Below are 13,695 nucleotides of genomic sequence, written 5' to 3' on the forward strand. Positions count from 1 at the left end.
AGGTAAGGTGTTTCAACCAGTACCAAACTTTGGAATGGAAATTAAATTATAAATTCTATGCTTGCAGATTTGAAGGCCAATGTGTGTGCGAGTCTTCTATTCTCTTTCTCTCCCTCCAATAGACTACGCAACCACAAGAAGCAGGAACGTTTTTGCAAAAAAAAGTAAAACAAATCGTTGGGCGACTAATGCCTGAACACTAGCATTTTGTGGTTTTGAGAGGAAAATACTTAGCTTAGTTGAATTCTAGGATGTAGCGTGTACAGCAGGTGTAAATTAGCGCTATTTTTTACATGTATCTCGATGTACATGGTGCATCCATATGGTGCATTTGCATAATTAAATGTATGTGTAATGTATGCTTTGTGCTACTTTTGATGAATTTAATTGAATTGCATCTGTTTGAAGCGTTTTGCACAATGAAATACTCTTTCCGGTATTGTATCAACTGTTTACATTACGGACTAGATCCTCCGATCCTGGTTTCTCATGCCATAGAAGGACCAGTTGGCCATCCCTACCCACGTAAGTCTCGATGCTAATTACAATTATCTGCATTTTAAAAGATGTTATTAAAATTAAAGTGAGCTACAAACAACACGAATCCGCCAGTTAGTTATCCGCAGCATTCGTCTTCACGCTTGAACAGCTTTATTAAAATGAAAACCTTGAATTAGCAGCCAAAGGCCAATTGGTACAAGGAACGAAATGCAATACTTTCCCATTCGGCAAACATGCACTCAAATTGAAAGTGTGATTAAATGAAACACGAAACCACACAGACATAAATAAGAAAATTTAAAAAGTCTCATCCTGTTTTTATTACGCTGGTTCGAATTAATTGCATTTTTATTCATTCTCTCTTTGACCCCCTCATCGTGCCAATGCTTCAAACAGGCATATGAACGCGTATCGGTTACGGAAATAATTATCCCCATTTGTTTGTGTTTGTCCTGTGTCTAGTTAATGTGTGAAAGGTACACATTAAAAAATGCTCTTTTTAAAGTACAACCAAATCAGACAACTGGCACGAATGTGGTTTGCATTCTGGATGAGGGATTTTCATCCAACATTAACACACAAGTTGACCATAAAGAGGAGGAAAACCGACCACAGATTTACCTCTGTTTTGTACGGCTAACAATAATAACCTTCAAACAGGCGCAAATGAAAACGAACCACCGGAATGCATTTTGATAAAGCACAAAAGGAGCATCATTTCGATTTGATTTACCCAACCCTACCAAAGCAAACCTTTATAGCCAACAACACATAATGCAATTTATGCAATTACCAACCATTTTTCGCTCTATTCGCATAATGAAAGTAAAGCCCTTTTCAACACCAAGAAAGTTAAGCTACACACAGACGATGGTATTACCCCCACAAAGCGTTACAAACTACAACTGGATGGTGGTTGGTTAATATTTTTAATAGTTTTCTGATTTATCGCCCATTTGCCACGATTCTCATTCGTTCATTTCTTTTACACTCTGCTTGATAATCCGATTAAGCAGAATAGTGGAAAAGCGCTAAACAGTAGTAAAGAAAAGCTACAATGAATTCATTCCGGCTAAAAGGAAAGAGTGGTTTCATTGAGTTGGATAGGGAGTAAAGGAAACATATTAAACTATCGTCCATACAGCGGATAAGGCGTCTATTCATTTGTAGAGCAGAGCAGAATTCTGCTTAGGATTAAGTAGTAAAATGGACGAATGGGTATGGGAATATCCTACTGAAAAGAAAACCATTTGAACGGGAAATGGGCACTGTTTTGTAATTAAACTTTTATCTTAAGATCATGGGGAGAACATTCGAATACGTTTGCTTTTTGCAGTTTATGCTCAAGTGGTTTACCTACCTTACGCTCAAATTTTCTCTATTCTTGTGATACGTAAATTATCAAAATACAATTGACTTTACTTCGAAATTATTTTATTTCACCGCCTTGAATGCACAATAATTTTAACAAAGCTCTTTTCTCCGATTATCCTATCCTGTCTTGTCTTGTTGGTCAGGGATGATTTCTACAATGAATTTCTTCACCATCATCACCGACAGTTGTTGGTCCACGCGTGGATTTTCAGGAAAAATGCTGTTGATGCAATACTGGGCATTATTAAACTCAGCGGCAAACTCCACTGGCTGGGCGGCAATGCTAACCGCTTGAGCGGGGAGCCCACTATGAAAAGGAAAGATTAAAAATATCCATGAAACCTTTTACATATGTAACACATTACACAAACATTATTAAAAAAGAAACACTCACACAATGGTAGCCTTGACAAAAACTGTCTGAAATGTTTCCAGTATCGGGCGAACACTGTCGTATTTGTCATTGCCCTGGACGCAGTTAGCGAGTAGGGCGGTCGAACGGTACCATTCAGGATGTGCACGTTGATCGTGGAAGGATCGGCGTTCGATGGGGAGCAGACGTACTTCCCGCTGTCGGTGGTACGGGCGCGCTGTATTAGCAGGTACGATGTCGTCAATTCACCCTTCTCCGTTATGACCGACACACCGCCCCGGGGTGAATCGTAGTTGATCTCCTACAAAAAAAAAAAAAATGTGAAGTGAGAAATGAGGAAAAATCACTCGAAATGGTATAAATAGAATTTGCTCTTGGACCAAGAAAAAAGCACCCGATCAATTGACATTGACACTCTTCATTCGATCCACTCATTTTTATTGATTTTTAAGAACGAAGCAGTGAAGAGCTATTTGCTTTGAAGCGCATATTTAACGGGAACGTGACCGACCAACCATTTTCATTTTCAACATAATGAAGGAAAACAAAATGGTTAAAGCAAGCAATATCATATACTGTTTTGAGTTATTTGTTCCGAAGAATGATCCCACGCTTTTTCATTTGGCGCATTATAGAGGATTTGAATTTTGCCTCTGTTTTTATGTCAGTCAACATATTCGTAAATGCCCCTTATATTGATTTCATAGGAACAGTGAAGCTTAAGGATGTTTTCTAAGGGATTTGGAATGAGATTTTATTTACGTTAATTAGATAAGCTTACTCAGAGAATTTGTTTTTTTTTTGAGAAAATAACGAATTATTATTAAAACATCCTTAAAAATAATTAAGATTTTGTAACAATTTAATAAAGTATTTAAATGTAAGGTTAGTTTAAGTCATAAACAAGTGTTGAATAAATGTATGAACGAGTCAAATCAAGAGAATATTTTATTCCTTAAAAATGAATAAATAGTGCAGAACAGATTATGTTTTAAAATTATAATACAGTATCGGACAAATCAATAGGACCACTTAATAATGTTTTATTCACTTATCACATTTCATTACCTAAAGTCAATCAATATTTACCAAATTTTCATGAAAGCATTTTTCGGATGTTGGCTTAAAGTCTGCTTTGAAAGTTTGTTGATAAGTTAACAAACAAAAAAGTTATTATAAGAAATGTGAAAAAAACCCCAAAAATCATGCGACAAAATAATAGGACCAGTATAGAAAATTCTATTATTTTAACCATTTATCATTATTAAATGATAAATCCGGCTTTTAATTCGCAATGTGGCCTGCCCGTACATTTGAAAAACTAAAGAAAATAACAAAACAGCCTTATCCTGGGCTAACTTGGTAGCATTTAATATTTGGTAGCATGCCCATTGTTCCGGATGACAGCTCGCATCCTTTTAGGCATGGATTCCACCAAACTTTTGCAAGTCGATGGCGGAATGCTGTACCAAGCATTCTCTATTTGCTTCCACAGTTTCTCTTTAGTTCGAGAACCTGCCGGTGGAAGCTTAGCTTTAACAATCTTCCACAGGTTCTCGATTGGATTCAGGTCAGGTGATTGTGCAGGCCAATTCATGACGTCAATTTTTTGATCAACAAACCATTTTTTAACCGCTTTTGCGGTATGTTTTGGATGGTTGTCATGCATGAATTTCAATGGCATCTCCCACTCTGCATGAGGCAGCATGACAGTTTGGATGATGTTTAAGTATCGGTGTTGGTCCATGATATCTTTTATACAAAAGATAGGACCGACACCGTACCAAGAGAAACATGCCCAAACCATTATGTTGCCTCCGCCGTGCTTCACGGTTTTTAAAGTGTACTGTGGCCGGTAGGCGGTATTCTTTGGACGACGCACAAAGCGTTTCCCATCCGAACCTACCAAGTTCACTTTGGACTCGTCCGACCACAGTACATTTCGCCACTTGTTCAGGTTTTCACCTGCCCAGTCGTAGTGCTCTCGAGCAAACTGCAACCGGGCTTGAACGTGGCACCGTCGAAGCAACGGAACTTTGCGGGGATTCCGGCCGACCAGGTTGTTTTCAAATAGGCGACGCTGCACTGTCCGATCACTTACGGAAAGTTGCAGCTCGTCCCTAATTGCCCTGGCCGACTTGAAAGGATCAGCCTTGCACAATCGCGTTATCCGAGCATCATCCCTAGCGGATGTCTTGCGTGGGCGACCCGTTGGTATTTTCGTGGGCGTGCTATGCAGCGCGTTATACACGAATGTTTTGGATCGGCCAAGTATTTCCGCGATTTTACGCTGGGAGTACCCAGCAGCGGACAAACGTTTGATATCTAAACGCTGTTGTTGTGTGGAGTGTGCACTACGGCCCATCGTTGGAATTCCTTCAATCAAGCGCTTGAAGTAGTGCACCCAAAAATACACGAGCTAATGGATCGTGTGAAGTGTTCTAGGCAACGGCTTAGAACACAGTGTAAGCGATCCAGCGCTGTGACGCGCTTTTATACCCGTAGACGAAGGTACTCACCACTATTTCGTCTCTCAGTGCAAAGGGAGCTCAAAACCCTTAAGCGAGTGCCGTAATATTCTCGCATTAGTAAATTAGAGCATGTTAATTAAAGACACAACGAATTGGCACTGCGCTAAGCGTTTCTACAAAAAAAAATGAATACGCATTAGTTCACTAATTTAAGTTAAGTTATCCGACAACTCAATAACATCAAATACTGTATTTTAACAATAATAAATGATAATTATTTTAAAATTTTCTGAACTGGTCCTATTATTTTGGCGCATGATTATTAGGTTATTTTTACATTTCTTATCATAACTTTTTTGTTTGTTAACTTTTTACCAAACTTTAAAAACATTCTTAAACTAAACATTCTAATAAAGCTTTCATGAAAGTTTGGTAAAGATAAATTCACTTTAAAACATGAAATATGATAAGTGAATAATAAATTGATAAGTGGTCCTATCAATTTGTCCGACACTGTATATGTTATCATTATTTCATCAATTGGTTTCAACCTTGTAATGGGTTTTTGAAGTATCAAAATCAAGGAATTGATATTTTTATATCTTAAGAGATATACACATATTTGTCATTTTGACTAGCTTGTTTTACTTGTCAGCTTGTTTTTAATTTTATACAACCTTATTGTTAATTGTTATTGTTATTCATGATGTTATGTTGAATACTACCGACACCTCTGTTTATTTATTTACAAAAAGATTTTACATAGCTAGATTTATAATTCACCCTGCCAGATAACAGATATTTCATTCAGGACACAAAAAACATCATCTCTTCAAATAAGTTCAAATACATCCCCCTTCCTAACGTGACATCAAAATGGATAACGTTTGAACCTTAAGCTTGCGAACATGTTCCCACATTAATTCAAGTCATAATCCAACGCACCATAAAGAAAGAAAACCTCATCCCCAGAAACACTAACACATCTGCTCTCCGCTTACCTGATTGTTGTGGGTCCAAAATATGGTTGAAGGAGGCTCGGGCGAGTTCCGTACTATGCAGGTTAAATTTACAGTTGAGCCCGTGTTGACGTACAGATCCGGCACACCAACGATCGTGGTGATTGGTTCTGCAGATGGAGATGGAGTAATAGGGACACGTGGAAAGAAGAAAACAAGTGTCTGTTAAAATGGAAATAAACCTATACCCCAGAAAAACGAAACACTCAAAGGCCTTTGAGAGAGAGTGAACGAGCAATACGTATCCTAAACGGGTATTAAACCAGTATCAGCCCGGTGCATTTAGTCCGGCTGGACACTTACCTACGACGGCGAGGAACATTGAGTGCCCGACCGGTGGCGTAGAGGAGATCTGGCACTCATACACGCCCGTGTCCCGCTTCTGGGGGTATCTAATCTGAAAGAACAACGAACCAACGGGTATTAGCTGTCAGTGGGAGATAGACAGACGCAAAAGAGGTGGAAAAATAGAGTGGACAAAAAAGAGAGTTCAACACTCCACGGACGGAATCTCCTGAGAGCTTGCGTATTCGTGCGTGTGCACATGGATCTACTTCCAACGCCCACCAGCACATGATCGATGGCCCGAATAGGCCATATAGAGTGTCAATAGAGGAAGAGTGGGTTCATTTTTTATCGCATTTCATATAGTTTGCTGACTCATCGTTTGTGCTTTTCCCCAAGCTCTCAAAAGGCTCATCGAGAAGGAGGGACAGAGTGATAGGAGTTGCACTAAATAAAAAAAAAAAACACACATCGAGTGACGCAATGGGATAGCAGAGGAATAAGGGGGCTTACTTGTAGCGACCAGTCGTCTGTCTGGGGATTATGTACAGCCTGGAAACGTTGGTCAGACGTATAGGTGAATCTACCTACGGTTAACAGATGAATGTCACGATGCCGCACCCAGGACACCTGCAGAGGACGAACGATCCGCACAGGGGGACGTTGCACGTTGTGTTGTGATATATGAACAGGTGTAGCACACACACAGAGGACAAAGAGAAACAAATAAAAACACATGGTTAGAATTTATCCGAACGGAAGCAACTCGAGCCCGAAAGCAAAAAAGGACACAAAAACGGGCAAAACGCGTTCTTTTGGGTAGGAAAAAACAAGTACAGAAGCAATACACAGCACCATTGAAATTGAAATTTACCGTTTTGTTGCCGATGTTCTTCACCCGGCAGTTGAGATAGGCCGTCTTCCCGACCAGCGCTGTAATGTTCTTCGAGGCGGACAAATCAAAGTGTGGCCCACGGTCGAGCGGCGTCCGGAGCAGATTACTCTCGTCCGAGTCGTAAATTTCGTTCTCACTCGTCTCCGCATGCTGATGGTGATGCTGCTGGTGCTGATGAAAGCCAAGGTGCAGATTGCCAAGGTACGGCGGTGTCCGGTTGCGTATCGGAGGACGCGTTACCGGTGAACTGCTGCGATCATCACTCAGCTCCAGGAGGAACTGTTCCTCCGAAAACGTTTGCAGTGACTTTGTAATTCCTTCCGAGTTGGTGTTGTGGGATGGGAGTTTTCAATCGATGACCACAGATCCGGTGGCAATGGGAGAAAGTAGAGAAAAGATACAAACTAGAGGTGGCAGTTGGAAGCTGTCGAACACAGGAAATCGAAACGTCAGAAGGTCGGGATGATAAATGAAAAACACTGTTTCCTTCACGATTTTGGGATGATTATAATTGAAATTTGTATATTTTGTTGTTTTCATTAATAAAGTTTTTACCCACTTTCTTATGAAGGAAGACATATTACAGATTTGCAGAGAGCTTCAAGTGTCAAAAGCTCACTAGAAATTGAAGTAAGTTCAAGTATTGAAGGAAAATTATAATTTTGAAATAACATATACCATGGAAGCTCAATATTATAGTAAAAAAACATTTACAAATGAATCAAATTGTAAAATGTTATAACAAGCTTTATCTATTCAGACTTAATAATTTTCATCTAAGCAGGAGTTCAGATTATTTGTTTTGCAAGTAAAAACAAAACGGTTACAATCATTTAGCTTTGATGTAATTTATTATTGGGATTTCACTTTCTATTAAACGTTCTTATTGACAAATAATAAAAGCACTTATTATTCCTTATTAAATTTATTTTTTTATTTAAAGGCTAAATATAACTACAATATCAATAATTGCTAGAATGACCATTACCTGAAACAATCACAACCATCATCTTCAGTGAGAAAACTCATCGTACCCATACGAACTTCATGGACTTCCAGTAGGTTGAAGTTACCTCAAGCAAACAAGCTTAAATATACATAATCTACGCTACAGTATCTCTCTCTTCATAAGATCGACTGTGACTGTCTTGCCCTTGAAGGATAATATCAATGTTCTAAGCTCACCAAAAGCAAGAAAGTCACTTCAATTGACCATGACGGTCAAAGGAAAAGCCTTTCTGTTCCCTTGGATTGAGCTGCATCCAGCCACTGTGAAGCTTTGGGTTCATCGCCCTGGAGCGTAAATTAATTTATCGTTGTTATCAATCTTGCTCTAACACTCATAGCCGTTGCGGTTTAATGCGGCTCTATTGCTTCGAGCACGGTAAGCCTCCTTGGGCACACAAATACAGCAAAACAGCAAACACCAGCAAAGCCAATCAAAAGTGACAGCTCTGCTAGGCAGGTGTGAGATGTTATCACATGGGAAAAGATACATAAATCAACTGTCGCCACATAATCTTTCAGTGATGTTGGCGATTGTGATGTGATTGCGTTGAAGTGCAACTGGATATCGTTGGTAGAGGAGGGCGGGTTAGTGTGAATGTTTGAATGTTTAACGAAACGCTTTTGACAGCTTTTGTGCTTTTGTGGACGTTTGATCTACAATAACAGTTTTTGGGAAAGTGCAACGATAGCATCGGTACGATTGGTACATTCCGAACATCAAACGAAATTATAGTTAAAGTTACTGCAAAACAGATTCCGATGATTAAGGGAAACTGATAACGGATAAAGTTTTAATTGCAATTTGTGTTGATTTCCAGTTGTTTAGAAAAATAGACTTCAAAGTCATAACTCAGGACAATCAGTGTGATACGCCTCACCGGTTAAGCCTTCAGGAGAAAAGAGCTGATAAGATGCTTGAAAAATATACATTTTCATTATCAAGTAAAACATTGAAATTCATCTTAGTTTAACTGATTAGCAAAGCCCTGGGGGCGTTTTGTTTTTACCTTGTAACAAACTCGTTTCGTCTATTCCATAATTCCAGCCCATTACGTTAATTCCGATGGACTGCCACAATTATTCCAAATTGATTGGTAACGATTATAAGCGTATAATTAAGCTCTTTTGCCTGTGATTTGACAGCGTGATTGTGTCCTGTGACTGGGTATAAACCCTCATAGAGGCACACAGACATATTTTCCTATCGATTATCATTTCCGGAAAAAGCCGATTCCCATCTGGTTTTGTGGAATCGGTCCGAAGCGAAAAACAGTCAATCCATGCTGCTGAGAGGTGCAGAAAGTATGGTAGTGGGAAATGTTGATCTTAAATCTGGCACACTTCCCCAGTGGATACGCAGCTGGTACACATAGAGACTGGAAGCTTCACAGAATGGCAACTGAGCAACGTGATTGGAATCTGTCAAGGGAACGCACACAGTTAATTAACGGAAAACACTCTCACCGCCAGGCACGTCAGGAGAACGGGAGTGACGGAGTATCATACAGCTGTGACACATAGCAATCGACCGCTGGGTGGATTTATTGATGCGGTGTGAGTGCTGATTATGATTAAAGGGAAAACAGAACAAGTCGTAGATTGGGGTGGATCGATTTTTGCGAAATGCGACGTGCAGCTATTCTCAGTAGGTAACATACATTTAAATGGAATTCAGACTCAGCTGCAGGGTTGATGCAATTTTTGGGTTTTTTAATTGAAACTAATGAAAGGTTACACGATGAAACAAGAGCTGCGGTTGAAGTTCCGACATAGTATCAGAGGTCCTTGTCATTTTCTTGTCAATAAAATGCAGACATAAATAGTGGAAAATGCTTAGAATTCTATGAGATTGCTATAAGTAATGAAATTTTAAAACAGATTGCTTACATTCAGGCTCATAACTTCGCCCGAATGACTGATTCTAATAAAAATAAAACACATCATTTAAGTTTATTGATTTACTTTGAAAGCTTCCTTATCATCTTGGTTATCAATTTACCGTGTTTACAGATTGCAAATGAGAAACAGATGTTGTACAGTAATGGTATTACGCTGGCATGCACACCAAACCATTGTTCAACTAAACCGACCCCACCATGAGGTACAAAACCATAGATTAATATTCATACATTTTCAGTTCCACAAAAAAGGGTTCTCTCATACTGATTCTATTGTTGGGAAGCTTTCTGGCACTTTTACGCGAAACATCTTGCACTGCCGTGCATGCGTACGAGCCATTAAAAGCTGCCCTCTACCTCTACTGGAACTATGCAGCATTATTTTAAACACACCCTTCTTGCCGCACTTGAACACGAACAAAGCAGATAACAGATAAAAGGATTACAATTGGGACTTCATAAAGTACTGTCTCGACCTTAAATATCCTCCTTCGAAACCGTAAAGGCCTGTTACTCTGGCTTTCCAGCCAAAGGGACTCCGGTTCCGGTTAGCGTGTCGGTATTCCATCTCCGGTGATCCTTTTTGCTTGGAGGTTTCATTCTTTTTTCCTTCCTAAGTTGACTTCCTACACTCGCGTAATCTTACCGCAATATTTCGAGCGAGGGTCCACCAAACCAAAAACCCTCGGTGCACATACTCGCATTCGACTCCGGAAAGGTCTCTTCGAGGCGAAATATGTACGCATCAACCTTCCTAGAGCAGCTGTAAGGCAGGATCCTGCTCGGTGTATAAAAAGGGTCACAATTTCTTAGATTTTCTGACTGGTGCGGAGTTCATGAATATTCCTTGTGCCATTGTTGAACTGGTGAGGGTTTTTTGTCTGTTCTCAAATACACCGAATTGGATATCTCTGCACAATGTTCGTTAAAAACAAGACAAATGGTTCCATGATCGTGTACCGCACCGAAAAAAGGGATAAAATAAGTAAGCTTTTTTTTGCCGTTCTTTATAACCATCGGCATTCTCGCTTATACAGCATATCCTTCGCATGCATTAAATGCGCGTGTAATGTGTTTTATCTCATTAATTCACAATTTATAGGCTCTACAACAATGGGATTTATCGGCTAGCATGAATCCCGAGTTATTCTTTCTAATTTAATTGGAAAGGATAAGATACAACCATTTACAAAAATCTGTCCATAATTTCCACACATTCCAATGCTATTGCTGAAACTGCAAGAATAAACTACAGTGGCCGGCAGAATAAAGTGGCTACTACTTAAATTTTTTTGATTTTTTACATTTTTTCCGTGAAAAATGAAGTTTTTGTACTGCTTTATTTTTTAAAACATTGTTCGTGATATGCTTAAGAATGCGGAGTACCATAGCATGACAAAAATGAGAAGTTTGAAAAATAATTTTTCCAAAATTGATCAAAAACACTGTGCCAAAATAAAGTGCCCGCTTTATTCATTCTACAAAAAATATTATTCTGAACAAATATAACAGCAAACTTATAATTTATACGCGTTCCTCTCGCATTCTTTACATGTTCGAGGATCGTTGGCGTATTTTTTTCTAATTTTTAAAAGTTTATCAAGTTCTGCATCTAGTTTTTGCATCTGGTTCTTCTCAAGCGTTATCAAGAACTTTAAATTTAAATTTATTTGTGTGTGACACCAGTTTTATCCACCTTCGCACATAGAATCCGTCACAAATTCTCGATGGAACAAAAATTTAGACTTCATGGAGGACATGCAGTTTTATACGATACTAGTTGAGAAATGATTTTGTATTGACTGTGTGTGTTGAGATGTTAGCCGGTAGGAACATGTTTTTAGTTTTCAAACCCCACCTTTTTTAAAGAAATATCGCAAAGTAGTGATGAAGAATGTTAAAAAAGGTATCAGCCATAGTTGTACTTTCGATTCACACCAGTTTTCCTGCTACTCCTAAAGAGAAACACCCCCTAGCTATCACATTGCAATTTTCGTAATTTACTGCCCGTTAGATGTAGCGTCCTTCACGTTCCTCGCCCGAGCTACAGCAAGACTAACAAAGCCAATTGGCTTCAATATGATCAAGAACCTGCAGATATATCGTTAGATTGATGAAAAACTGGTATTTGGACAGATGAGTCCGAATTAGAACTGATGTTCAAAAATAAGTAGACGCGATCCAACAAACCAATGTGTATGAAGAGTGCAATGTAATGACCAGGGAGGGGATTTCTATACGAGAAGTGGGGAGCATGGTTTTAATCCACGGCATAATGAAAGCTAATACCTATACAAGCATCCTGTATGAATTTATCGGAGTTCTAATCTAGCATTCGACGCGAACGGACGTGTTTTTTTAGCTAGTGCAAAAATACTATAGAGCCGAGCACACTGCTGTGTGCGAAGAGTCGCCAGAATGGCGAAACGCGGGAAAAAGAGACAGAAAAAGTGGGAAGATACCTCTAATCCTTCAGAGGTGAGTATGTCGTTATCAGCAGCTGATGCCCCAGATAAACGCCTGAAGCACTCTCAGCTGGAAGAATCATCTGAAACCGAAGAGAACGACATCGGCGACGATGATTTCATCGAGGTCCGCTCTCGCAGTAGTGGTCGATCTAGATCGAACAAAAAAACAACTCTCACACCGGCTGCAGCACCCATACCAAGGGGATCACAGGAATCTAAACCTGCTTGTGCAGACAAGCATTCAAATGCCTCGCTCTCCAAAGAGAGTATCTATTCCCTTGAGGGAGCTATGGAAGTAGAAAATCGCTCGCACGATAGTGTTCGTGTCGAAACAACCAATACAGCGGTAACCCCTCAAACTGCTGCCTCAACCTCATGCCCCAATACGGTGATCCGTTCTGCACGCATACCACCGATCGTGGTCAACGCACCATATCATCAGCTACGCGCTGAACTTGCCGGTATACCCGGTATTGTCTATCAATTTGCTGGCGCAAAAGTGAAACTAATAATCAGCCTTGCTGAAACTCGTGACCGAGTTTTAACGTTACTTAAGGCAAATCGAAAGGAGTTCTTTACCCATGAACTACGCTCAGAGAAACCCTTCAAGGCAGTAATCCGTGGTCTCCCGGATCTTCCCGAAGAGGATATTATCACCGCTTTACGCGAGCAATCCATTGAACCCTTGGTGGTTCACAAAATATCCAAAAAACACTACGAGGGGCATAGCAGGCAGGCATGCCTTTACCTTGTTCATTTCACAAAGGGTACCATCACACTGGCCGCTCTCAAGTGCATCCGCACGGTTGACTCCATTCGTGTCTCATGGGAGGCACATCGCAGTGGTAAGGGCCGTATTGTTCAATGCCACCGTTGCCAAGCCTTCGGTCATGGAACAAGAAATTGTTCTATGAAGAAACGATGTGAAAATTGCTCTGAGGAACACGACTCTGAAACGTGCCCTACCAAAGCTCCAGAGGCTACTAAATGTGCAAACTGCAATGGTAGCCACCGTAGTACTGATCCCGACTGTCCAAGTCGACATAACTACAATCTAAGTCGTCAAAAAACTTCGACCAACACCCATAGGCAACCAAAACCCTCTGGGCAACCTCCACCGGCATTAACTAATGCCAATTTTCCGCCTCTTAAGCATTTGGGTCTGCCTACACCTGCCAATGCACCCAACGCCTATCATAATACAGCTGCTACTACAACAGCAGCAAATACTGTCCCTGACGTTACTACAAACCCGTGGCTACCCAGAGATCGGGCTGTTACAGAATCCACCACACGTGCAACCATCATGCGTACACAACCAATGAATGGCTCTGCTATGCGTGCACCATCATCGCACAACTTTACTGCTCCAGCTGATACGTTACCAGGAGACGAAGAAGGCG

The 13,695-nt window shown here is 40.2% G+C and overlaps 2 protein-coding genes across 4 annotated transcripts in view; both read right to left on the reverse strand.

Moving 5' to 3' along the window:
- Nucleotides 1-13,695, reverse strand: part of LOC1280215 (zwei Ig domain protein zig-8) — a 163,161-nt gene that overhangs the window by 114,291 nt on the left and 35,175 nt on the right. The window lies entirely within an intron of this gene.
- On the reverse strand, nt 1,979-7,260 carry LOC1280200 (zwei Ig domain protein zig-8; the record flags this gene model as incomplete). The annotated part of the gene is made up of 6 exons (XM_061653044.1): nt 1,979-2,182; nt 2,270-2,549; nt 5,721-5,848; nt 6,042-6,135; nt 6,537-6,653; nt 6,898-7,260. Coding segments are annotated over 6 exons (1,113 nt in total), but the record flags the coding sequence as incomplete, so codon positions are not given.

The sequence above is a fragment of the Anopheles gambiae genome, chromosome 3 (genome assembly GCF_943734735.2).
Source record: "Anopheles gambiae chromosome 3, idAnoGambNW_F1_1, whole genome shotgun sequence".
NCBI lineage: Eukaryota > Metazoa > Arthropoda > Insecta > Diptera > Culicidae > Anopheles > Anopheles gambiae.